Below are 26,155 nucleotides of genomic sequence, written 5' to 3'. Positions count from 1 at the left end.
TTTGCCTGCATGTATCTCTATGTACCATTGCACACAGGCAAGAAGAGGCCATCAGATCTACTAGAAATGGCCTTACAGGCAGCTGTGAGTCACCATGTGGGGGCTAGGAATCCAACCTGGGACCTCTAGAGGAGCAGCCAATGCTCTTAACTGCTAAGTGCCTTATGACATTTTATTTGAGGGTGGTTCTGGGAATCGAACTCTGGGCCTCTGTGAGCAGTAAGTGCTCTTAACCACTGGCCAGCTCTTTAGCTGCCAGGGATGCAACTTTCAAGGGGCATCTTCCATGATGGGTGGGGTTGACAGAGCTCATGGTCTTTAAGCCACTCCTGTTCTTGTATGTAACCCCCATCCCTGACCCTGTAAGTATTTAATAAACTCACTGCTTTACCGACTGGACTAGGGCAGAATCCTCTTTGATCTCTCATTGGTGCCCTCGACATTCATTCACTTCTCTTCAAGAAATAAAGAGTCATACACCTGCCCAACCCAGTTTCCCCTTCTTGAGTCAAAGCTGGTTTTCATGATTCAGGCAGCCACAGAGCGGCCCGAGCCCTGTTCTCTGGGGAGTTCTCTGAGCCTTCACCTGGTGTTGCACTGACAGTTTATTAAAACCAGAGTGGCTGGTTTTAGATTCCCATGACAAAGACAAAGATGGAGTGAAAACTTTGTGCGAGCTTCCCTGGTCTAGCCAGTTCTGGAAGAATCTAATGTTCTTTGAGACAGAATATACAGCCTGGGACCCTAAGTCCCCCAGGACTGGCCACACAAAATCATGACACCAACTCCCTGGGTTCACACCACCCTTCTTTATTTGTAGCCAGGGGGCATCCTCCTCCCCTCACAGGCAGCCCTGTTGGCATCCGGTGTCATCTGCCTGCATACGAGGACAACATGGTGGGGAGCGATGCTCCTAACAGTTCTATATCTTCACCGTCCAGCAGAAAATCATTCTTCCTGGGAACCCTTTCTGGTAACTCATCTTGAGCTCTCTGGGGTAGAAAGATAACAGAGAAAACATAGGTGGCCAACCAATGTCAGGTAAGATGAAAGAGATGGGGGAGGGGTTGTAGACCGAAGCATGGAGTTCAGAGAGTCTCGAAGTCCCTCAGAATTCCTTCTGATACTGGTCAGGAAGGCCCAGTTGCCCAAGGATTAGTCAAGGGGATTCTTTGTGATGCCTTCTGGCCCAGGACTTTGGAAGTTTGAGAGGGGCAAGGAAACCACGGTACTGACTGCAACCTTGAGTCCAAGCTGACCATCCTCTGTGGGGGGAGTCATCCTTTTGTCTGCTTTTAGTTCCCAAGCATGGATAGGAGTGGGGTTCTGCCGCTCTCACCCCCACTAATCCCTACCAGAACATAGTCGGGCTCAGGGGCCTGACTGTGCGGTTACCTTGTAGCCAGGTAGTCAACTCCTTGAGCTCTGACTGCCCGCCTTGTATTATCTGGCTCAATGGGTGTATCCCACTTGATATCCCGGTAAAATCGACCTGAGATAAAGGGTAGGTTGGTGAGGGTTAAGGGCAGCGAGGGAGATGGGCAGAAGTGGGTGGCAAAGCCTGTGACCGGTGACAGCTGGGTTTTAAGGGCAGGTGGCATCCTACCGAGCTCCCCTTTAACGTTGTTGGAGAAGTGTTGGGTGTCACTCAAAAGCAGCATCAGTCCTCTCTGAGGGTCATCCAGGGACAGGAGGCGGATGGTGACTTTGTCCGGGCCGCTGAGCTGTAGGAGTCCCATCTGGTCCATGGTCATCTTCAAGCTGCAGAGAAACCCCAAACCCTGAGCAGGAAGACAGAGACACCTGCGTGGAGGAAACTCAGTGGGCTGTGTCCCTGCAGCAGGGTGGGGGCCTCCGCTCTGGACCAAGAAGTCACCCCTTCAATCTTCTAGGCTCAGTGTCCTCACTGGAAAGACAGCGCTAAAGTGAGCTTAGTGATGTCCGATTTCCCCGCATTGTTTGGAAAAGAGAATAGTGAGTCCTTTGCTCTGGGTTTGAGTTTGCTTTCTCGTGCATGAATGTTATATGATGTCGTTGGGGGTGATGGGTAACAGTCACTGTTAATTTGACTGGACTGCGAAGCACCTGGAACATTCATGAAACTCCTCTCTGGATGTGTCTATATTTTTGGAGGTTAAGTGCAGGGGGGAATCAGTCCTGAACTTGGGCCACACTATCCCACAAATTCGGGGTGGATGGAATAAAAGGGAGGACACTCCCTGCTCTGCCACACCCTCTGCCCTGACAGACTGAGGCCTCCTGGGTGGACAGGATAAGTCCTCCTCCCTCAAGCTGCTTCCTGTGGGTTTCTGCTCCCAGAGGCAGGGAGTCTGCCACGCCTCTGTTTTCATAGCTTAGCTAAACTGTTCTCTCCTTGCCAAAGCTTCACACAGCTTGGCGATTCATTTTAATTGTCAGTTTGATTGGACTGTGAAATACTTAGCAGAGTACAAAAGAACATTTTCTAGTGCATCTATTAAGGCATCTCCAGAGACCTTGGCGTGTTACAGCGGAGCTCAGCGGGAAGGGCTGCCCTGAATATGGGCAGCAGCATACGTTGGGGTGGGGCCCGGATGGTACAAAAAGCATTAAAAAGTTTGCGAGGCCGGCGAGACCCTTTGCTTTCTCCACCTCTTGGCTGCCATGAGGTGAGTTTCCCTTCATGCTCGCTCCCCTTTAGGCTCGCCGTCATGACGATCTGCCATGACAGGTCCAGAGACAATAGAACCTGGTGGCCATGACCTGAACACTGGCCAGACTCATCCTTGTCCCTTGGCCCTTGTAGGTATATGTTACAGCAACTAGAATACTCACGTGCCGACATCACAAGCCCTGATGTCAGGCCTCGGGCTCGTCATGAATGCCACCTTGCGCTCACCAGACAGTACATGTAGGAGACTGTACCGTCTCATGGTAGACGTTCCCCCAACTACTTCCTTTCAATGTGTCCCTTAGGCCTCGGACTCAGAATTTGTATGAGTCTAGCGATTAGTAAGGGAACAAAGACCCAGAGGGATATGTGTCCAGAAACCTGAGTTAGTGATGAGGTCCAGGTCCCAGGACAACGCCTCCAGAGCTGCAGGACATTACAGTGTAACCCTGTCCTGCCAGAAGTGCAGCCTGCTGCCGGGGACTCAGAACTAACCACTTCATCTGTGGCCTTGGGCACATCCATCATCCCCAACATCAGGGCCAGCACAGCCTGGGACCCCGCCCTGGGACTTACCCAGGCAACACAGTGAACAGTGTCTTCTTCCACCTGTATTCAGTGTTTTTTCGGCCCCGTGTCACCACCAATCGTTCAGGGGTCGCATGGACCTGCAGATGAGGCTTCTGGAAGGTCACCTCGATCCATGAGAACCCAGCATTCTCATACTTACCAGTCACCTCCAGCCCTGAGAGGGTCAAACCAGATGTCAAAGTCAATTCAGAGTGATGGCCTGAACAAGGAGTCTCCCCAGACCTTGTCCTTTCTAGAATGGGGTCCTGAGACAAGCTCTCACCTGGTAGGCCAGGCTGGTCTGGAAACTCATTATGTGGCCCAGGCTGGCCTCAAGGTCACAGAGATCCACCGGCCTCTGTCTCCCAAGTGCCGGGATTAAAGCTGTGTGCCTGGCTCAGGTCTAGTTCTTATAATATCTCCACTCAAGCTTTAGTTTCCCGTGGTTTGGACCTCAGATCCTGCCGATGATCACCCTGCTAGACTTTTGAGAAGCGCGCACTTGTGTGTGTGTGTGTGGGGGGGGGGGGTGGTTGTTTCAAGTATGGAAGCATTCGTCAGTCTTCTGCAGTGTGCCCAGGTCCTGAGCCCGCTGTACGGCTGAGAGTGAGGTGGAAAGTTCGTGCCTCAGAGAGCGGGGTTCCTGAGCCTGGGTGATGACGTAGGTGATCACGTGATTCTCAGAGGTGGGAGCTGTGGCTCCCCCAGGGCATTCTGTGGCTCAGCTCGAACGTTCCTGAGTTCCGTACAGCCCTGTGTCTGCCTGGACACTTCAGCTTGACCACTGAGGCCAGTCCAGGGCTAGCCAGCTGGTCTGGGCAGCACATCTGCTTCTCCAACCATTCCTCTCGTTAGGGCCCCAAGGAGACACGGCGGGCATGTGTTCCTCAGCCCTGTCTCCCCATCGGAACAGCCTCACCCTGTTCTCAGCTTATGTGACAATCTTGGGCGACCCTGTACAGCCCCCTGACTCTAGGCAACTTTGGCCCTCTCTCAGCTCTGGAAATTGACCCATGTGTACAGGCCCCGTGGAAAGCTGACAGGTGGCTATGGGAGGGAGGACTTTTTTGGTGCACAGGACATTTGCCTAGGCTGGGCATGTTGCCGCGGTTAGCGGTAAGTCATATGAGGCCTGGGTTTCAATGTAGACATCTGGAATTTATCTCTTACCCTGACTGGGGTCTATGAACAGCTTCATGGGCTTCTCGGAATGTAAGATATCCACACAGAGCTCGTCCACACTGGATCCCGGAAGCGGCAAGATAATAGGAGGAACTTGGGGGTTGTCTAAAATAGATGGTAACCAGTTCCTGCGGCAGGAAGCAAAGTCTAGGGGGCAGGGCAAAGGTATGGGGTGGGGCAGGAGGAATGCTTACCTGGGCTTGGGGATTCCTCTGGTATGGTGCTTTCTGAAAGAAGGAAGAAAAAGTCTGGGTTCAGGGCATTGTGGATGGGGTGGTAGGAGACTGTGGCTGTGGCTGTGGCTCTCTCTCTGTACTTTAACATGTATAATACCGTGTAACCGGTTATAGAGACCCAGGCTTTTCCCTTTTCAATATCTTCTGGAGCTATTGGGGGGTGGGGTGGGATCCGGTAAGGGTATCTTCATGTCTTTCATTTGTTTGTTTGCCTGTTTGTTTGTTTGTTTGTTTGTTTGTTTGCTTTTAGTTCTGGGGAGCAAATTCAGGGACTGTGCATTTCAGGTAAACACTGCTTCAGTACCTTTACCTTTTACCTCCACAGTTGGTAACACAGCCAGACGTGGGTTGACAGGATCTTGTGATGCTGAGGGGAACATGAGCACAGGTACATCGACTGAAAGGGAGAGGCCGTCGGGATGCAGGGACATAGGACAGAAAGGGAGAAGGCGTCAGGACACAGGGCCTTCTGACCTTCCCTTACTATCCACTAAGCTCAGGCCTGAGGGGCAGGGCAGATTTCAAGGAGATAAGTCCCCACTGAGTCCGAGTTCAGATTGGGAACAGAAGCAGTGTGTGGGGCCATAGTTGATGCTGGAAGTGGGGAAGCCATCCTTCTCTATCATGGGAAGTGGGTCCTCGGGGAACGAAGGAAGTGTAAGGTCCCGCTCTGGGGAGGGTGGCCTGGTGTCCAATAACTGGCTGGGGAAGAGGGGCCTCAGGAAGAAAGAGTTGGCCATGTTGGTCTAAAGAGCCTAGACATGAGCCCTCTTGGGACCCAGGGTTCACGAGAGAGGCTGCTCTGTCCAGGCTTGTGGGCCAGCAATTTAGGGACCGAGCAGGAGCCAGGAGAGCCCATTCCTGAGAGAAAATGCTGAGGACAAGGCAGAGGGAGGCTGGCTGAGGAATAGAAAGCAAGGGCAGCAAATAATGCACTCATCCCCAGTGCCTGGCTCCTGGCTCGGCCTTGGGACAGGGTGCTTGCTGGCCTTGGGACAGGGTGCCCGCTCGGCCTTGGGACAGGGTGCCCGCTCGGCCTCGGGACAGGGTGCCCGCTCGGCCTTGGGACAGGGTGTCCGCTCGGCCTTGGGACAGGGTGCCTGTCAGCCTGGCCTACCTACATTTTTTTTCCCGATGTCTTTGCCTGGCCTGGGCTTTCTCTCCCTGTATTGGGCAGAGTCACTGGCTAGGAAAAGGAAGCCCACTGTGGGTCAGAAAGGGGCTCACCTGAGGTCGGCAGGTCTAGCATCCTTCCTAAGGAAGGCTGCAGGCTGTCAAAGCCAGAAGCAAAAGGAGGAGGCCCAGGACGCCCAGGAGGCCCAGGACGCCCAGGAAGCCCAGGAGATGCAGAAAGTCCAGGAAGAATGTGTTGTCTGGGCATCATATGGTACCTACTTCCTAGTTTTAAAACATTGAGATGATCAGTTTCTCACAGGCAATGTCCTGGGTCCCCACAGCCAGGACAAGGGACCTCATGTCAGGAGTAGGATGCAGAGAGGGCAGATAGCCCCTGCTTCCTTCTGGAAAACCTCCCCTAGCCAGGACGTGAACACTGGTGGAACTCTTGCCCATGGTGGGTCAAGCCGCCCTGGGCAGTGGCCCTTCAGTCACCCTGATTGCTGAATCCTCTGGGTCAAGTAAGATTCTAGACGGCCAACTCCTAATTAAACCTGCCCAATCAGGTTTAGACAGGGGCCTGTTACCAGCCAAGTGACCCACGCTAGGCACTGTCCTTCCACAGTCAACGTGGAGGCCAGCCTGTGTCCTGGCATAGCTCTAGAAACCTCCTTTTGCACCCCATTGTCGCCTGTCACCTTTCAGGAAGGTCATCAGTTTAGATCCTCTGGTAGGGGACTGGAAACGATGGCCTTGAGCTGGAAGACAGTAAGACTTGGGTTTAACTCTTTGGAGCCAGCTCCCTGGGGTTCCATCCTGGATGGGGTCTGTGTACCTAGAGCCCAGCGCAAGGTCTGAGGGGTGGCTGGTATTTAGGTGAGCAAGTTTCTGAGTACACCAGTGTGTTTGGTCAGATGACACCAGCTCCTGGCAGCAGGGTGGGGGATGTGGCCCTCAGAAAACTGGTGGACCCTACATAGGCAGGTCTTTGAGCCCTGAAGCCCTTACCTGCTGAGAGGAGTCTGTGCACTCCATCATCTGTACAAAGGTATCATGGGCGGGCTTGCCATTTTCAGGACCCTTTGCTTACCCTTTCTTCCCCATCCCCGGACTCTGACGGGTGCACGCAATGAGTCTAGGGGGCTGAAGGACCTGCCCTCAGTTTCCACCTTAGTGAGCTAAGATGGGTCTCTGGGAGTCTATGACGGCAGGGGTCAGGGGCATGGTCTGAAGCAATGGAGGCTGAGCCCCAACCCCACACTCACCGACTTCCTCAGGCTTCTCAGCAACTTGAAATTGTTCTTGACCTTCAGGCTTGGTGACCACCATGTGCGTGAGAGGGGTGACAAAATTGTACTTGAGGGACAAGTTCAGAACTTGGGCCTCAAGGGCCTCTAATTTGGCACCTGATGCTGAAATCCTGTGGGTTGAAGACATGAGAGCTCAGGAGGTCCCTGGGTATCTTGGCAGCGTCCCCTCTCCTCCGCCCTTTCTTCTGAGTGCGCTTGGGAGAGTGTAGAGTTTGGACATAACACCTCATGTGTACCTGGTACAGAGCCCGTGCCAGATATGCCTGCCCCACCACTAAAAGACTTTTTAGTGTTGTGTGAGAGCCACTGCAGTGGCCGGCAAGGGTCAGGGTCACTCGCCTCTGCTCCAGCTGTTGCTGTATAGTTAGCAGTGCCCAGAGTCTCTCCATAAAGTTGTGAAAGATGTACTTGGGGTTCTGGAATTCCTTCTCTTGTTGGGCCACGCTGGCCTCCATTTGGAAAGTGATGTTCTTCATGTGCTGCAAAGGGGTTCGAGCCCAGGCAAGGGCAGTGAGGGCTCTGGGCCCACACCTGCCCACAGGCATTACTTCCCAGTGTTGTGGAGATAGGAGTGGGGTTCAGGAGCATGACGGCCTCCCACAGATGCTCGGGGTGAATGTTAGCAGCTGACCCGGTATCGCAAGACAGCTGCGTAGGCAGGAGCTTGACCCAGCTGTCCTTTTATAAGAAGGGACAACAACTTCAGAGCAGAAGGAAGAGGTCTCCAATACAGTGTGGGGCAGAAAGGTTTCTACTCCCCAGACATGGGGAGAAGGAAGAGAAAGGAAAGGAAGGGCCTTAGCCAGTATTTAGCAGCAGGCTTTAGTAGACCAGCACCTCAGAACCCCAGCAAGCTGTCTGCTCCATATTGCCCCTCTGCTGGGGCTGGCCACCCTGGGACAATGACAGGAAACATGTGCCTCAGGGAACAGTCTGGCTGCTTTCTTCCCAGGGGAAAGGTGGCTATGGTCTTAAGTTGACCCAGTTGGCAGCCTAGGAGAGGGGCAGAGAGTGAGGATGTCCCAAGCCTCCTTCATCAGAGGGCAGGCAGCCAAGAAGCCTTGGCCAAGCTTCTGCCACTGCACTGGTATCAGCCTCTCCCAGCTCCTGCCTGCCAGGCTTGCCAAAGCTTCGGCACATGAAGGCCTCAGAAACGAATTTATCTTCTTGCTTGGGGCCCTAGATTCAATTCCCTGCACTAAAACCAAAGTGTGCATAGCCCTGTCCATTACGTTTGAAGTCATGCTTCTGATTACCCAGGGCTAGAAAATATTCCACAGGAACTCTACGAAGTAGGCACCTGAATAACTGCATTTGTGTTCAGGAGGAAACGAAGACAGGGGGAGTTTAAATCTCTTGTCACCTATGGGAGGTGATGGAGGTTGGTTTGAAGATAGGTTGTCTGGCCATACAGTCTTCGGGAACAGTTCTGCTGTTTGGCTATGTTTGAGATGAGGCCCTGCGCCCCCACGCCCCCAACCCACTGCCATTTCTTGCAGACAAGGTGCCCAGATGGCATGTGAGCCCAGCAGTCCTTCCTCATTTCTGGGTTCTGCTGCTCCTACCAATCACTCAGCAGACCCCCTGCAGGATTCCCATTCTGACCCCAGGTCAAAGCGGGGCTCCCAGCACTGTTCTCCTGAATTCCTGGATATGTGCTGTCAGGAACATCCGAGGCCATCACTCTGTTTTTGTACAAGTTGTCTGTCCCAGGAAGGTAAGGATTGGCCTTATTTACTGCTGCATACCTCAACCTAAAGACTCTGACAGGACCCAGAGGCAGAGACATCAGAGCAAGGGCGGGGCTCTGTGAGGTGAGCCCGAAGCTGTGGAGACCAGAGTATGTTGTCTGTGCTGACTGCCGCTTGCTCTGCTCTCCTGTGAAGTGGGAGTGGTTCTCTGTCTGCCCCACACCCTCAAAGGCCTATCATGAGGACAGAGGGAACGGGGCACTGGGAAGGCACATCTGCTGCCATCTCGTGCTCCAGAAGAGTCAGGAGACGGCAGGGTGGACCAGAGTTACCCATTCCTATACATGCTAGATTGTCTTAGGAGCAGCAGTATGCTGTCTTATTGGATCTCTACCATGAACCCGTGCAGCTAAGGCTGGTATCCTTCAGGAAAACCCGAGGAAAAGGGACCTTAGAGACTCACTCATGGTCAATCAGCTGGAATTTGGTATGGCTACTACTTGAACTTAGTCCCTCAAGGAGCAAATACAGAGGCTGTCCCAGGCTGCCCCAACTGCCCCAACTGCCCCAACTGCCCCAGGCTGCCCCGGCTGCCCCAGACTGCCCCAGACTGCCCCAGGATGCCCCTTTGCCCCAGGATGACTTACCATCTGCCCACTGACTTTGGCTACGAGGACATCAGGGCCCTGGTCCTGGAGCTTCCCAGCCACCACCATCTCTGAGCCCTTGAAGTGGTGTTGGAAGTTGTACCGCGTGACATCCTCCACAGCATCACTGGGGTACTCAAAGGCCACCGATAAGAGCAGTGGATTGGCTACTTCGTGGTAGAAGTCCTACGGTATGGTGGGGGGGGCGCATGTCACAAAGGCCACGCAAACGGGGTCTGCCTGATTGTCTGCATCCCACCTTGGGTCAAACCGATACCTGAAGCTGCAGCTCAGAGTCCGAATCTTCATAGATGCGCCGGGCCAGGCCACCATTGTCCAGCGCCAGCTTCTCCAGGAAAGGATAGTGCACATCAAAGCCAAACCCCAGGCAGAAGAGGCTATACCGCCCGCTGATGGCTTCCTGCACGTTGTTTTGGATAATCGTGGGATTGGTCTCTCCTAGACTCACGAATTGGGGAATCGGATGAGAAAGAATGATTTGCTCAGCGGATATATCTGGAACTTCAGAGCCAAAGGGGGTCTTGACAACTCTCCCTCTCCCCGCCTCAGGTTTCACAGCCAGCCTGGAAGCTGTTCCAGCCTCTCTCCATGCCTGGCGTGCCCAAGAATGGCCACAGTGTCCTCACCCACAGTGGGTTCCCCGTCCGTGAGCAGGATGATAAGGGAGACGCTCTTCGAGGACAGTAGCTCAGCCTGGTTGCTTCTATCCAGCATCTCCACAGCCAGTAGCACTGCGCTATTGATGTTGGTCCCTGAAGGGCGCAGACAGTGTTGGCCCCAGCCAGTAACCATGGGAGCCCCCAGCCTCCTAAGATGCAGAGACACGCACCTCCCTGAGCGTGGATCTTGGAAGCATACTTTACAGCCCGGTCCAAGTTCTCTTTTGTGGCTTGCACCAGCGACGGCTCCCATTGGCTGGCTCTCTCGCTGAACACAATGAGGTTGAACTGGTCATCTGGGCTGAGGTCTTTCAAGATCTTGACTAGGGCTTCTCGGGTCTGATCAGGGGAGGGAAGACAAGGCAGGTGTCTCAGAGCGACTCCCTAAAGGTGCATGATCCTTGGGGTAGTATTCTGGTGTCCTAGGTGGGCTCACTGTGTATGCTTCGGGTCAAACTTGGCCCTGGGGAGCCCCGTCTCCTCCCTCCCCTCCCCTCCCCTGCTGGAATAGGTGACGTGGTTGCTGATGTCAGAGTCTTGGAGACAGACTTACCTGCTGGATTTTCCTGCCTGACATAGATCCACTTTTATCAATGACAAAGAGCACGTTCTTGGACATTGTAGGAAGGTCCTCTGGGGCAAAGTGGTGCACAAAATAGCCTTGCTCAATCTGTGACCAGAGCGAGTCCACACTCAGATGATCAGAATGTAAGCCCCTCCCTACCTCTGTCACTACTCCTCATCCCAGCTCCCTGTCCTCCCTTCATGACTCCTGTCCTCCCTTCATGACTCCTGTCCTCCCTTCATGACTCCTGTCCTCCCTTCATGACTCCTGTCCTCCCTTCATGACTCCTCTCCATCCCAGCTTCTTACCTCCTCCCCCCCACCCCGCCACATCCTCACTCTTTCTCAAAGCTCAACCTCTCACTGACAGAAGACTTAGGTATTCACACATCACCCTAGAACTCTCTCCATAACTTTGTTCCCTGCTGTAGTATTTGAGGCAGCGTATACTAAAAGACACGAAGAACTCAATATCCATCAAGTGGGAGCATGGGGGGAGGCGGGGTAAAGGGAAGCACAGATATGAGCAGCTGTTAGACTTGTGCATAAATCCGAGCCGGGAGCCTCTAGGTAACAAATGCACAGAGAGAGATTCCACAAAGTCAGTCTTTGCAGAGACAACCCTTTTCCCCCTCCAGAAAGGGAATAACTTTCTGGATCATGACTGAGTTGCCTGTTTTCTGTCTGAGGCAATCCCTAGTGCAGAGAACAAAGGAGGGGCCACCATTTCCCTTTTCCACAACCCTCGTGCTTAGACGCGCGAAGGAAAGACAGACTTTGAAGTTTTGTTGCCCACCTGAATGGAGCCCCCAGAGACAGACCGGTTCACATCATAGCGGACAATGAAATCTCCATCCAGCACCGTGTCCTGTGCATACTGAGACTTTTGTTGCTGGGAGAGTGTCGGCTTGAACCGGATATGTGCCTGGGGGAGCAATCAAAGCTGGCGTTAAAAGGGACTGTAGAACACTTCAGAAAATCAGGTTCCAAATGCATGTGGCCACGAGCGAAAGCTCTGGGGACTTTCACTCTGAGTTGAAGGGTGACAGCATCCGTTTGGTCCGTGACCTTGGTCCGTGTGCACGGGCATGCACATGTATGCATCCCATCTCATCTGGGCTCAGCGCGATCCAGTCATCTCTTTGAGTATCTCATCAGTCTCCTCTCCGCATAAACACCAAGCTCCTAGAAGGGCCCACTGACCATCTCTAGGTCTTACCGCCCTGTCTATTTGGTAGTGGCATAGACGTAGATCTCAGGGCTTTCCAGCTCAGGGAGATTCCAACTGTTTTGGGAATCTAGCCCATAGTCTCAAGGCTGGGTCTTCACTTGATGGTCATAGCATGCCCACCTTGGTCTTGTTCTGTGAAGTGGTAAGGGCATCTTCCAGCTGCTGGGTCATGAAGGTGCTCTCTGTCTCCAGGAGGCTGATACCCTGAGGCTCAAAGATGTAGATGTCCATCTGGAAGAGATACGGGTCACCAGGGAAGCCATGAGGTGGGCTGTGCTCCCAGGAAGCGAGGTGGCACTGGGAGGCTGTCTTAGGTGCCTAAATGGATTATCTATGGGGCTCCCTGGAGAAGGCAGTGCCAGGTACCTGAAGGTGCTTGACCAGCTGTTGAGGCCTCACTTTAAGGAGTAGCTCATACATTCCCAGTCGTCTTTGGAGTAATTCCTGGTATATGAGTTCAAAGATAATCTTGGAACCAGGGGCCACATTGACTGACACTTCAAACTGCTCTGTCTGTCTCCCAGTGGTCCTGGGGATGAGACCAAGAACCCATCAGGTCAGGTAGGGGATGTCTCCTAGAGGGACCAAAGCTGAGGGCCCAGGTAGGAGCAGTCTCTACCTATACACGCCCTCCCCCACAGGCTCACTTGACAAGGCCAGCGCTCTCTCCTCGGCCCACGGCAGCACTGTATTGCTTCTGGGCTTCAGCCTTCTCTTTGACAATCCCTGGGTAGGTCACGCCATCGATGACCCTAGGTAAGGAAGAGAACAACTGAGAACCTTTTTAGAAGGTTTTTTGCAGAATTTGGTGAGCCAGATGTGACTCCTGTCTTTGCCGGGGACAATGGCATTTATCATGCTCCTGTGGGGTAGAAGACCCCATCTGTGACACTGAGAGTGGCTGTCATCTATCCTGAGACATGTGTACACAGTATTAGTACACACGGGTGTTACTGTAGGGACAGAGCAGAAAGTTACCAAGGAGGCAGGACTGGGCTAAACTCAGTCCATGTTCTGCAACCCCATGACCCTTATGAACTGTTCTGAAGCTCCAGATAATCGTTGCACAAGCAAGAGGGTAATGAGTTGTTCTTTACCCAGCCCTACATCTGCCTCTTGTGTGGTCAGACTTGTGCAGGAGGGAGACACAGCCCTGACGGCTGCCATCCTGTTCCTTCCCCCTCCGCCCTCCTGCTTGGGGTGGCTGTTGCAGGGACCTCAGCATCTCTGGAAGCAGATTTGGGGCACCTTGTGGTAGAGACTCCTGGGAATGTAGGCAGGTTTCCGGAAGCTATCCTTTCACATTGAGAAGCAACTGCCAGGGCCATTTCTCTGCAGAGAAAATGGCTAATCCAGGAGCTCCTGGTGGGGTGCATAGGAGCCAGTAAATGGTCACCTGCTTGCCCTGGGAGTGGTACGGGAGGGTGGGTGTGTACAGAGAAGGGGGAAGGGAGGGGACCTAGCTGAATCCACAGAAGGTATCTTCCTTTCCCTTCTCTGGTCATGGTTAAGTCTTGGCCCAGAATGGGAACAAACGGGGAAGCTTGGCTCCTTCCCCTGGCCAGAAGTTCATCCTTTCTCTAGACACTCTGCTGGGCTTCCTGGCCAGGGCAGGGAACATGGAGACCTGCCCTGCACTTCTTTGTGCAGTAGAAAGATGTGGTCCCACTAGCCTAAACTTCAGGGGGGTGGGGTGGGGTGGGGGGAAACTGCTCTAGGGTGGAGGTGGGTGGGGAGAAAGGGAGGAGCCAGCCACAGGGAATCTAGCCTGCCCCCTGCTCCCTAGCTCTCCTCCACCCCTAAGTGCTCCCCCTATCAATGTCTGCCTCTCTGGGAGACTAGGGCCAAGCATGGATTTTTGTTAAGTTCAACAAACATTGCAAAATAGACCAGGGCAGCGCTGAGAAGGGCCGAAGAGGGCACAGAAAGGACTGCTGTCGGCTCAGAGTCCTCAGGAATGCTGGCGTCCCCTGAGGGGGCAGAGTAGATCTGCCTGCCCTCTGCAGTGACAAAGGGGACCCCAGGAGGTAGGGGTTATATTTCTCCAGCTGGAACCTGACTTTTGTGGCACAGGCGCCACGGCTAGCGTTGTCTCCAAGGCAAAGACTCCAAGACACTGTGGTTCATGGTCTGTCACCTAGTAGTACTTAGTGAGGAAGCTGGCTGACAGGAGGGACAGAGGTAACTCTGGGCTTGATAACATCCCTGTTTCCTGTGAGGCTGACCTGGGGAACAGTGGTTTCGAGTGCCCAACTTGTGGAACAACATGTCTCAGGCCCAGGGAAGATGGAGTTGCAGGGCTGGGTGTAGAGGAGGGAGGCACCTACATGGAGAAGTTGGTGATGAAGGCTTTCCTGGGGAGCTCCACTTGGAAGGTTGCTTCTCGAGCAGTATCAGCTCTGTTGACCACCCGGCTGGTGACAACGGTATGGGCAAACCGGGAAGAGACCCTGGAGTCCACCGTGAGGCTGTAGATATCGATGCCATTCTGGACAAAGGCAGGAGGAGGGCTGGGTTGATTACCTGACACTTCCCAACTCTTCAACAGTAGGCTTCGACTCTGGTCCCAGACCAGCCCCCACCCTTCATCTGGCCCGGATACTGTCTAGGCCTCAGGCAGAACGCCATCAAACATCTCAGTGGAGTCAGAGGCAGCTGCGGAGCTCATTTCCCACAAGGCAGCCCCATAGAGCACACCTACAGAGACCTCGTGGGAAACAAGGCACCTAAGGTAACAGAGCAAGCCTAGAGAGACCGTGGTTCTCATCTCGGCAGAGGGGAGGGGCCCAGAGTCAGGGTCCCTGTGGTGCAGGTTGAGATCTGCCTAGTGAGAGGGGTATGAACAAAGTCTTTGTTTTTTGGGAACTCCGGTCTCAGTGGAAGTGGGAGAATGCTCCTGCCTCAGTCATGGGAACTGCGAGAACCTGTCCAGGATCAGGTCTCTTCTTTGTCTATGTTCCCTGCGATGGAGTCTCGGCCCTGACCCCTCCACCGGGTATGCTCGACACCTGCACCATTTGCCCTGAGGCTGGCAAGTCCTGAAGAAGGGATATGTGCACACATACAGCCCCGTTCCTCTACCTGCTCCATGTGCCATGCTGTGCACCCACAAACTGTTTGGAGACTCATGGTTACCTGCCCCAGTTTAGCACAGAGGGACGGCATGACTTGTGTGCAGGTTAATTGTCAGCTCTGTCCCGTGGGTGGCACTGAACACTTCCTAGGTATTGTAAGCTTGACCTTCAACCAGCACAGCCCTCGGACTATATCATTACCCTCTTTCAGATGAGGAAACCGATAGGTAGAACTTATACATCATTCCCAGAGCTCACTCATCCAGAACAGGAGAGCTGAGCTCATACAGCCACATCCTGACTTACTTGGCTCTGTTGTTAGCCTCAAGGGGCAATCGGCTCTACTCTTTCATCTATAAAGTGTCAGGATGGGATTATTCCATCTATTAAGTGGCAGAACCTGAAGGATCTCTGGGTACTGCCTGGTGAGTAGTTAGCACTGTGTCCATTGCGCACACACTGACCCACACACATGCCTACTTGATAACGTATACTCCCCAACTTCCCAGACAGTCTGTCTGTTACCCAGCTCACACCACACTCACACAGGTATACAAAGAGGCACCTATGGGTACTGCTACCTTCTCGGCAGTAGCGGTCTGAAGCACAGCCAACAGCGAGGGCAAGAGCAGCACAATGTTCTTCCACATGTGGGCAGGGCCTGGGCTCTTCATCTGCCTTCAGTTGCCTGCCAGACTGCTTCTGAACCCCAGGGCAGGTGGGTTATAAATTGGCAACTTGCTGGTTGGCCGGCCCCTGCTGGTGCAAGTTCTGGGAAATGCAGGTTTCCAAGCCAAAAAAGTCCCAGAGGCTTCAGATAAGGGCACAAATGACCTATGTCCAGTAAACTTTGCTGATGGGACATACCCTGAGGAGAGGCAGGCTCAGGTCGGAGCTGGGTATTAGCAGAGCTTCTGCTAGCTAGGTCCAGAGGTCCAGGAATCACAACCTGACATAGACTTCCACCATGATTTGTAGGGCCAGGGGCACCCAGCAGTGAGCTCTCAATGAGTCTAGTCCAGGAGGAAACAGGTTTCCCTAGGAAGACTGGGGCTGGAAAAATACCCTAGGTGGCTTCCTGGAAGAGACAGGGCCATATTAACCAGGTAGGTAGGTGTTGCTACTTTGTTTCCAACCCAGTTCCATGGTAAAAGAAAGCTCAACTCAAGCACTTAATAAAACAAGCTACAAGCCGAGATTGGACAGATCTCCCACTACACTACTCTATTTCCATCTATATTGGACAGATCTCCCACTACACTACTCTATTTCCATCTATAGTATCCCATGTAACTTGCAATTTCCCCAGGCCATGATCTTCTCTCTGGGTATGCCCGTGGGATCCCTGAGACATCGAGAGGACCATAGAGTGTCCAAGGACACGAGCAAGACTGGGCACTTTTTGGGGCAAAAGATGGTGGACCCAGAAGCCCCTGTTCACTCTCTGGTACCAGGCTGCTCCTTGGGTCCTACTAGTGTAACCAGGCTGTAAGTTCAAGCCAAGCAGACTCCCAAACAGGGCTGCAATTTGACAATACATTAGAGTTGTAAAGATGCATATCCTGAACCTAGAAGTGTGGTGTTGGATAGTCTATGCAGGCACCTAAGAGGCACTTGCAGCTGGACAGCGGTGGCGCACGCCTTTAATCCCAGCGCATGGGAGGCAGAGGCAGGCGGATTTCTGAGTTTGAGGCCAGCCTGGTCTACAGAGTGAGTTCCAGGACAGCCAGGGCTATACAGAGAAACCCTGCTTCGAAAAACAAACAAAACAAAACAAAAAACCAAACCAAACAGACAAACAAAAACCTCCTTAAAAAAAGAAAAGATACACTTGGATAGAATTCCCGAAAGCTGTGTACAGATGGAGTGGGGACTGATTTTTGTCATAGCAGGCCTTTGAGGGTATTAGGTGCCGATAGTGCCTTTTCTCGATATGACCTTGATAAAGTTAAAGTACTGATTTTTTTAAATTTAAATTTTATTTTTATTGCTTTTTATTTACTTTCCATCTCGATTGCAGCTTCCCCTCCCTCCTTTCCTTCCAGTCCCTGCCTCTCAGCTCATCCCCCATTCCCACCCATCACCCCTCCCCTCTTTCTCCTCAGAAAACGGGAGGCCTCCCACGGATATCAACCAGCCTTAGCATACCAAGTTGCAGTACGACTTGGCACATCTTCTTCCATTGAGGCTGGACAAGGCAGCCAGGTGTGGGGAAGGGACCAAGGCAGGCAGTGCAGTCAGAGGCAGCCCCTGCTTCCGCTTCGGGAGCCTCCTATGAGGCCCAGTTGCACAACTGTAACATGCATACAGAGGGCCTAGGCCTGCCATTCATGCTTTCTGGTTGGCAGTTCCCAGGTTAGTTGATTCTGTGGACCATTTTCTAGTGGTGGTGTTGAGTTCCTTCAATCCTTCCTCCCCCTCCTCCACAGGATTCCCTAAACTCCACTTAAATGTTTTTGTCTGTGGGTCTCTGCATCTGTTTCCATCAGTTGCTGGGTGAAGGCGCTCTGATGACAGTTGTGCTAGGCTCCTGTCTGCTAATACAGCAGAGTAACCTCACAAATGGAGTCAGAGGTGGGCTCCTTCTCATGGCTTGGGTCTCGAGCTGGGCTAGTCATTGGTTGGCCCTTCCCTCAGATTCTTCGCCATCTTTTACACATCTTGTAGGCAAGGGGGAATTGTGAGTCTAAGGTTTTGTGGCTAGGTTGGTGTCACAATGCATCTGCTGGAATTCTTGCCTGGTTATAGGAGATGGCCGGTTCAGGTTCTATACTCCCTACTGCTAGGAGCCTTACAGATACCTGGCTCTATATTCAGACTCTATATTCCCCACTGCTAGCCTTACCTAGGGCCAGCCTCATAGATACCTGGGAGTTTCCATTGCCTTAGGTTTCTAGCTTGTCCCAGAGATGCCTCCTCCAATCCAGTTGTCTCTCCCACTACTCTCTCCCTGTTTTCCCCCACCTCATCTCTCCTGTTCCCATCCCCACACCCTCTCCCAGCCAGTCCCCTCCCTCCCTCCATCCCTGGTGTCCAATCTATTTCCCCTTCTCAGTGAGGGTCATGTGTCCCCACCTTGGGCCCTCTGTTTGTCGTATGGTTATCGTGTGATTTGTGACTAACAGTCACTTATACGTGAGGACATATGTGTCTGTCTTCTGGGTCTGGGTTACCTCATTCAGCATGATCTTTTCTAGTTCCATCCATTTGTCTGTCAATTTCATGATGTTGTTTTTAATAGCCAAATAGTATTCCACTGGGTAGATGCACCACATTTTCTTTACCCATTCTTCAGTTGAGGGACATCTAGGTTGTTTCCAGGGCTATTTCCAATTTTCTGAGAAACCACCAATTGATTTCCAAAGTGGTTGTACAAGTTTGCATTCCCACCCGCAATGGAGGAGCGTTCCCCTTGCTCCACATCCTCACCAGCAAGAACCGTCACTTGAGTTTTTGATCTTAGCCATTCTGAAGAATGGAAGCTGGAATCTCAGAGTTGTTCTGATTTGCATTTCCCTGATGTCTAAGGATGTTGAACAATTCTTTAAGTGCTTCTTGACCATTAAGATTCCTCTGTCTATATTTCTGTTTAGATCTGTACCCCATTTTAATTGGGTATTTTGTTAGTTGATATCTCACTTTCTAAGTTTTTTTTTATATATTTTAGATTTCAGTCCTCTATTGGATGTGGGGTTGGTGAAGCTCTTTGCCCAATCTGTAGTCTGACATTTTGTCCTTTGCCTTACAGAACTTTTCCTTTTCATGAGGTCCCATTTATTAATTGTTGATCTTAGTGCCTGGGATGGTGTTGGTGCTCTGTTCAGGAAGTTTTCTCCTGTGTCAGTGCATTCAAGGCTGTTCTCCATGTTCTCTTCTATCAGAATTAGTGTATCTGGTTTTATGTTGAGGTCTTTGATCCACTTGGACTTGAGTGTTGTGCAGGGTGATAGATATGATCTATTAGCATTCTTCTTTGTGCAGACATCTAATTAGACCAGCACTGTTTGCTGAAGATGCTTTCTTTTTTTCCCCCCTTGTATAGTTTTGGCTTGACAAAAATCAAGTGTCCACTGGTGTGTGGAGTCACTTCTGGTTCTTTGATTTGATTCCATTGATCAGCTTATCTGTTTCTAATACCAATACCATGCAATTTTTATTACTATTGCTCTGCAGTACACCTTCAGATCAGGGATAGTGATAACTCCAAAAGTTCTTTTATTGTACAGGATTGTTTTTAGCTATCCTAGGTTTTTATTTTCCCATATGATGTTGAGTATTGTTCTTTTAAGGACTGTAAAGAATTATGTTTTTTTTTCCAAGACAAGTTTTCTCTGTATAACAGCCCTGTCTGTCCTGAAACTCACTTTATAGATGAGGTTGTCCTCAAACTCACAGAGATCTGTCTATCTCTGACTCCCAAGTGCTGGGATTCAGAGTGTTTGCTTCCATGCCCAGCTATTTTTTGGTTTTGCTTTCTAACTTTTTGTTGCTTCTCTGTGAGTTTCACGTTGTGCACCCAGTCCCACTCATCCCTGTCCCTTTGCGCCCACCCTTTGCCCTTGCATCCTCCAGCCCAAAGGGGGTAAATCTTGTTGTGGAAGCTGTAACCTGTGACTGTGTCCCACAGTATACTCTTTTGTTCACACTTCTTTTCTTGGAGATGTTCATTGCAATGAGTCATTGGTCTGGCTGGAGGCCTCTGGCTCCTGCCACACTGTCAGTACAGAATCCCCCGAGGCGGACTCCTCTTGGAAACCCTGTTGTTGCTCAGTGTCTTGGAGATCCTGCAGCTTTATCTGCAGGACCAGCCCCTTCACACACTCCAGCAGTTCATAGATGGGGTGGAGGTCGGGGATGGGCCAACTCGAAGGCCCGCGTCTGGGCTTGGGTGGTGGCTGAGCTGGCCCGCCCTCTATCTCTTCTGCACCCACAGCACAAGGCTGAGTTCTCCAGCACTGCCCGGCTAGCTAACCTAATGCCACAGCCAGCAAGGGCAGAGCCAGCTCTCCTGGTCTCATGCTCACCAACAGAGCCAGCTCTAGTGTGGTGTGCAGGTGAGGCGCAGGGCCTGTTCTCCCAACTGCCGCAGTCGATGAGGGGCAGGGCTAGCTCTCTAGCTCTCATGACCTTGGGGTCAACTCTCCCACCTGCCACAGGTGGGGAGGGACAAGGGGTGGCATCTCGCCCTTGCCCATGCTCTCCCATGCGTATGCCCTCTGGGCTTGCTCACCTGTGACCCCGCCCCTACTCCAGGGTCAGCTCAGGAGAGGTGCAGGGTCTGATCTCCTGAGTGTTGTAGCCAGTGAGGGGCAGGACCAGCTCTCCCTCTCTTGTGACTCCAGGGGCCATTTCTCCTGCCTGCTGTAGGTTTTAAGGGGTGAGGCAAGGGTGCGGGGACACCTCTCTATCACCCACTAAGTACTTTTTTTGTTGTTTTTTAAATAACGGATATTGTGATAAAGCGAACAAATATTGAATACGTGATGCAGATGCAGTTGATGTTCTCCGGTGGCCCTGGAAAGCCCACTCCTGAGTCAACGGACCGAATATCGAGGCCAGCTGCTGGTATGTTGTCTATCACCAGTGCAGTTTACCTCAAGCCTGGTGGCATCTGTCCCTAGGACAGGCATCGGAGACTTTGCGGAAATTCCTGCTGCTGCCATTAAAACCTTCCCTTCCCTTGCCAGGCTATGGTCGGAGGCCACACTCCTTCCAGACATTAGATGGGAGTGGGGTTGCACGGGGCAGAGTTTGGGGAAGAACACTATTAAGAGGTCCAGCGAGCAAGTGCAGACCCAGCCTAGAGCCAGAGCCACCTGCCAGGGCTCACAGGAGCTTCCCAGTAGGAGCCGTCCATGAGCCAGGCCCTGTAGGTGGCTCGCAGGAGCCGCTGTCAGCCTGCCTGTGCTCTTGCCATCGTAGCTGGGCAGGCCCTGAGCTCCCTCAACCTGACACAGCAGACACAGGACACAGGCCTGAGGAGACAGATGGCACACAGCTAGGAACCTGATGTTCTCACACCCCGGACACCATGCTGGGGGCGGGCCATGTTGGTGGGGAAGTCCTGCAAGCTTACTGCCCCCGGCCAGAGGAACCACACCTAGTTTAGTCTTTGAGATGGAGACGTACAGTTCAGAGGCACCGTGAGCAAAGGTGCAAGGACAATGGGCATTGAGGACCTTGGAGACTCCTCGGCAGCGGTGTCTGTGGTGGGCAGAGGGGGCTAGGCCTCCAACAAGTTCCCTGCGTTGCTGTGACCTGCTTTATGGAATAGACATTAACTCAACTCTCCTGTTGTACATGACGGGAAACCGAGGGTTAGTTTTACATCTCTTATTTTTATTTTAGGTATATGCACATTTTGACCACAGGTGTACCACATGTATGCAATGCCCGCAGAGGCCAGAAGAGGGTGGCAGAGTTAAATGGTTATGAGCTACCATGTGGATATTTGGGAACTGAACCAGTGTCCTCTAAAGAAACAGCAAGTATTCTTAGCTATGGTGCCAGCTTTCCAGCCTAAAACAGAGATTTAGGAAGAACAGACAAGTCTACATCCATCAGAAAGTCCAGACCAGGACTCCATGTCTAAGGCTCTTTCTAGAACACCTCAGTGGTTCTGAAGGCACAGACATCAGTCCCTGGCCCACATCAGAGACCAGGCAGGGCCCCGGATGTTCCCTGTCTCCACACTTCCCTCTCTTCTTCTGCAGGTAGTGGCCATGGCGACGTCCTAAGGCTGGGGACGTACTCCTTATTGGTGTTTCCAAGGGTTAGGGTTGTGGGAGTCACGATGGTTCCAGAGGCAGCAGAGGAAAGGCATCTTCCAGCATTTAAAAAAAAAAAATAGAGTTCACGGGAAGGCTCCCGCATCCAGGTGTGCGGTGCCATTTCCCTTCTCAGCCAAAGACGCTCTTGGCAGGTCCCTCTTTGGGCTTCTCAAAGACTGTCTCGGTGCCTGTGCGGTTCCGGCTGAACACAGATGGGGCGGCTGAGCCAGCTTGCTCTGTAAGGCAAGAGATGGAGGAGGTGGCCTCAGGGACCTAAACTGGTTTCCTCTGGGACAAGGCTCCCTAGGCCGTGTGCAGCACCCCCTATGCCCAGAAACCCTCACCAGCTCTCAGCTACCACTGAGACGCTTATGTCCCCAAGCCTACCACATGCCCTGGTATGGGGACACTCACCACAGTCCCGCATGCCCTGGTATGGGGACACTCACCACAGTCCCGCAAGCCCTGGTATGGGGACACTCACCACAGTCCCGCATGCCCTGGTATGGGGACACTCACCACAGTCCCGCATGCCCTGGTATGGGGACACTCACCACAGTCCCGCATGCCCTGGTATGGGGACACTCACCACAGTCCCGCATGCCCTGGTATGGGGACACTCACCACAGTCCCGCATGACCTGGTAAGTCTTAGACTTGATCTCCTGGTTCTTGGCCAGGTTCCCTCGGGCCCCCTTCAGGTCTTCTTCCTTCACAGGGGGACGCTTCTTCTTGATGGGGTCTTCAGGAGTGCCAACCTTGGGAAGCCGAGAGCCTTACAATTCAACGCCTTGAGATGAAGACCCCTCCAATTTAGGCAGGGGTTCATGCTTCCCAGGTTACCCCTCTCCCCTTTCCTAAAACAAACCCACTGATGTTTGCTGTGTCTGGGAAGGGGGCAAGGACGACCTTGCTGTTCTTGTCCTGGTAGAGCCGGGGAAGCCAGACTTAGTGCTTCCCCTTCCCCTCCTCCTGAGGCCTCCCCTCAGGCCGAGGCCTTATTCCTTCTTAAGCCCTGCAGGCAGGTGCAGGGATTCCCTCACTCAGCCTGGGCTGAGCTCCCGGGGAAACAAGGGCTTGCAGAGACACACCCTCATCAGGAAATAGACAGCAGTGATCTATAGGTCCAGCCACACTGTTCCTCTTCCTTCCTCCGGATTACAAATGTCCACACCTCTGGCCATGCTAAGCCATCAAAGTCAGCTTCCTCGCATACATACAAAGGCACACAGTTCTATATAAGCATCCCCCACCCCCGACCCCTGACAACAAGCCTAGACCAACCAAGGCCCTTCACCAGAGCCTGGTGTCCTCTCTGAGGCCAGCCTGGAAGGGTCACAGTGCCTCTTGTTTATTAGGCTTGGCTTTTACTTCAGAGCAGGCACTACTACTGCCCAGACTTGCCCTCCCACCATCCTTGGCACCGGATGGGCCCCACTGGGCCTTCTTACCTCGGACATGGTAGATGCCAAGCAAGCTCTCTGCTGGAAAGTCTCTGGCAGGCAGTAGCCACAGGAAAAGATCTGCGTGGAGGCCAACCCTTGGGAACTTATATAGCCTGCTCCTGCGTCCTGGGGAGTCACTCCCCTCCTCTGGGACCTCAGATGACTCAGATCCACGCAGCGACTAGCTGGAGTTTATTCTTGGAGATGATGGGCAGCAGCCCTGAAGAGTAGACGGCCGGGGGATACCTCGTACCTCTGGGGACAGCTGCTCACTGGCAGGTGGGAGGTGCTGGCACTGCTGTGTTTATGAATGTGAACCCTGGAATGTGTGGCAGAGTCTGGGAAGGCTGACTGTAAGAGCCCATCCCAGCGGCAGGGGTGGGAGGTGGAATCTGAGGAGAGGGAGGGCCCTGGACAAGGGTAGATGTTCTGAGTTTGTTTATGTTTCTCTTCTACTCCTGGATTCCACTGGAAATAGATTTTCCATCCCAGCACTCTAGCAGGGGAGGAACTTCCTTTCTGGTGCCTGGGAGCATTTCCTCGTGGTCAGCATAGCTGACTCGGAGTGAGGAGCTGGGGAGGCCGAGACCCCAGGGAGCTGCTGTGACGCCCTGTCCTCTAGCCAGCCCCGGGACAAGCTTAATAAAGGGACAAAGCAAGGTACAGTATAAGCCCAGGAAGGGACTGTGCTTGCTGGTAAAGGTCTACAGAGGGCTTCTGCCTAAGATAGGCACTTGGAAACTGGCGGCAGGACTTTAGAGGACAGGGGTGAACGGCACTTCAACTATTAAGCTGTAGTAAAAGGTACAGAGCCCCCTTGGAAAATCGCTTAGCACCTCACTAGCCTCATCTTTTCATGGAAAGATCACCGAGGGCAGTGCAGGGACCCTAAGCCTGAGGTGGGCTGTGGTAGATGTGGGTTGGAGGTTTGTCTTAGACTTATCTCCACCCCACCCCCTCAGTCTACAATGGACATTATTTTTATCCCTGAAGGCATTTCTTCAGGCACATGAAATTCAACCAGGCACTAACAGTTACCCTAAAAACGTCATTTCAAAGCTGTTGTGCCTCAAATTCCACCCCATTCTCTGTTCTGGCCCTGGTTCCCAGCAGGTCAGTGTGGGCACTATCAGGTCTATAAGCACGGGCCTGGGCAATACCCATGATTCCAAGGAAAGGCCTGGGCACGCCTCACAAGGCGTGTCTCTGTCTAGTTTTGGTCTTGAGGACAAGGAGGCATGTTCAGCAAACTCGACCCAGAAGGAAAATTGGATTAGGCTCGTCAGGGATGATGGCTAGACTCTGCTTGGTTTCTTTGCAGACTTTGTGCCCACAGTAGCCTAGAGCCATCGGAACATTAATTAGCCCACAGGACACACAACCAATGACCACAAAAGTGCTTTTTTTTCTTTCTTCTTCTTTTATGCAATAAGATGTAAAAATGTACTGTAAACCAGTTTACAATGGAAGCACACCATCTTCTCTTTCATCTAAGAAATGTGTTTCTGTGACGTGTGACACCATGCTTCAGTGTCATTGGCAGCTGAAGTGGGGCACTTTCTTCACATAGGTCTGACTTCTAGATAAGCCCTATGAAAGGAAAAATCTAGAACTAAACTAAGCAAGGCTGACCAGAGGTCCCTCACTATGAACAAGTCTCTCACTGAAAGCTGTGTGAATCTTCATTAAGAGCTAGCTCACTTGGGAGGGGGGAGGTGGCACACACCTTTAATCTCAGCACTTAGGAGGCAGAGGCAAGCAGATCTTTGAGTATGAGCCCAGCCTGATCCACAGAGCTAGGTCCAGGACAGCCAGGACTACACAGTCTTAAAAAAAGAAAAAATCAAAACAGAACAGAACAAGATTAGGTTACACCCCCTAAGGTTTGCCGCCTGGCGGGGGGACAGTCTGGGCCACCCCTTCCAGGTCCTGAGACACCTTTGCGATGTGTGTCCTGAGCTGTAGCCAGCAGGCCTATACTGCCGAACAGGAGTTACAACCTGAATTTCAGTCTCTTTGTTTTCCCCGAGGAAAGAAGCAGGAGAGGTGACACAAACCCATGACTCCTTGGTGCTAGGGAGTTCTCAAGTTAAAGTCTGAGGCACGAAGCTGCTCCCTACGTGCTGAGGGGCTGAGGGGCACAGAGTCTCACCTCACACATCTTCTGGAACACTCCACAGGGGATCTCGCCATTCATCCTTGCCTTCCCAAACGCCCACCAACAGGCAAAGGAAATAAAAAAGTAACCACCACGTCTCTGAGTTAGGTGTCAGCTCTCTCTCATTGCTTTATTTCTGTTAGTTACAAAAAAATCTCATTCATCACCCTGGCTTCCAAGCTCTCACCAAGAGCCAAGCCCGGCCAAGGTGCCTGTGTGGACAGATCAGAGGGACAGCACACCACAGCTAAGTCAACACTCCACTTCTTGTTGCTTTTTTCTTTTTCCCCCTAGCTCGGTGTTGTCAGCCAGTCAAGGGTCCCACCTCATAAGGCAACTTGGAACAAGTGATGTGGACACTCGTTCCAGGGAGGGGGGACAGCTCAGGACGAAGTCCTGACCAGAGCCCTCTACATCTTCCAGTGAGACTGCACCACAGAAACAAAAAGGCCTGTGGGCCACCAGAGGCTCTCCTGAGGGACACCGATTAGTGTACATGTGCTTATGCTACACGAGTGCACACACACATCCACACAGGAAGAGGGAAGGACAAACATACACCAGGCCTGCACACAGACAGGCTCCATCCAGTAGCAGATACCCGTTGGACTTCCTCTCCTACTGAGCCGGCTCCACAGCTGCAGCCCAGAGACTATAGAAGGAACGGCGCTCACTCGCTTCCTGTCCTCCCCGCCCTGTGCTTGGGAGCTGGGAGGACCTGACAGATCACCTCCTTGAGGCTGGGCACCAGGGGTTGGCATTCTTTACAGCGTTTCCCTCCCTCACCTCCACGCCTGGTATGCAAACTCCAGGAGTCTAAGGATGAGGTTTC

General features: G+C 52.5%; 2 protein-coding genes across 2 annotated transcripts; both read right to left on the bottom strand.

Annotated features, from left to right (window-relative positions):
- Positions 1–806: 806 nt before the first annotated feature.
- Itih4 (inter-alpha-trypsin inhibitor heavy chain 4) lies at positions 807–15,634 on the bottom strand. Its single transcript, XM_052190628.1, has 22 exons — positions 15,533–15,634; positions 14,205–14,365; positions 12,525–12,629; positions 12,244–12,406; positions 11,998–12,108; positions 11,443–11,571; positions 10,636–10,752; positions 10,253–10,421; positions 10,050–10,175; positions 9,680–9,861; positions 9,403–9,588; positions 7,404–7,543; positions 7,020–7,174; positions 6,453–6,512; positions 5,866–6,036; positions 4,949–5,035; positions 4,597–4,629; positions 4,391–4,507; positions 3,227–3,395; positions 1,607–1,761; positions 1,396–1,492; positions 807–992 (listed from the first exon to the last, which is right to left on the bottom strand). The coding sequence occupies exons 1-22, from the start codon at positions 15,623–15,625 to the stop codon at positions 923–925; spliced, it is 2,796 nt and encodes a 931-aa protein (XP_052046588.1). The 5' UTR covers positions 15,626–15,634; the 3' UTR covers positions 807–922.
- Positions 15,635–21,269: 5,635 nt separating this feature from the next.
- Mustn1 (musculoskeletal, embryonic nuclear protein 1) lies at positions 21,270–25,344 on the bottom strand. Its single transcript, XM_052189996.1, has 3 exons — positions 23,172–25,344; positions 22,346–22,478; positions 21,270–21,957 (listed from the first exon to the last, which is right to left on the bottom strand). Exons 1-3 carry the CDS (start codon positions 23,178–23,180, stop codon positions 21,851–21,853), a joined length of 249 nt encoding a protein of 82 aa, XP_052045956.1. The 5' UTR covers positions 23,181–25,344; the 3' UTR covers positions 21,270–21,850.
- Positions 25,345–26,155: the final 811 nt, after the last annotated feature.

The sequence above is a fragment of the Apodemus sylvaticus genome, chromosome 8, assembly GCF_947179515.1.
Source record: "Apodemus sylvaticus chromosome 8, mApoSyl1.1, whole genome shotgun sequence".
In the NCBI taxonomy this organism is placed as follows: Eukaryota; Metazoa; Chordata; class Mammalia; order Rodentia; family Muridae; genus Apodemus; species Apodemus sylvaticus.
This window is presented reverse-complemented; position numbering and strand designations above follow the sequence as displayed.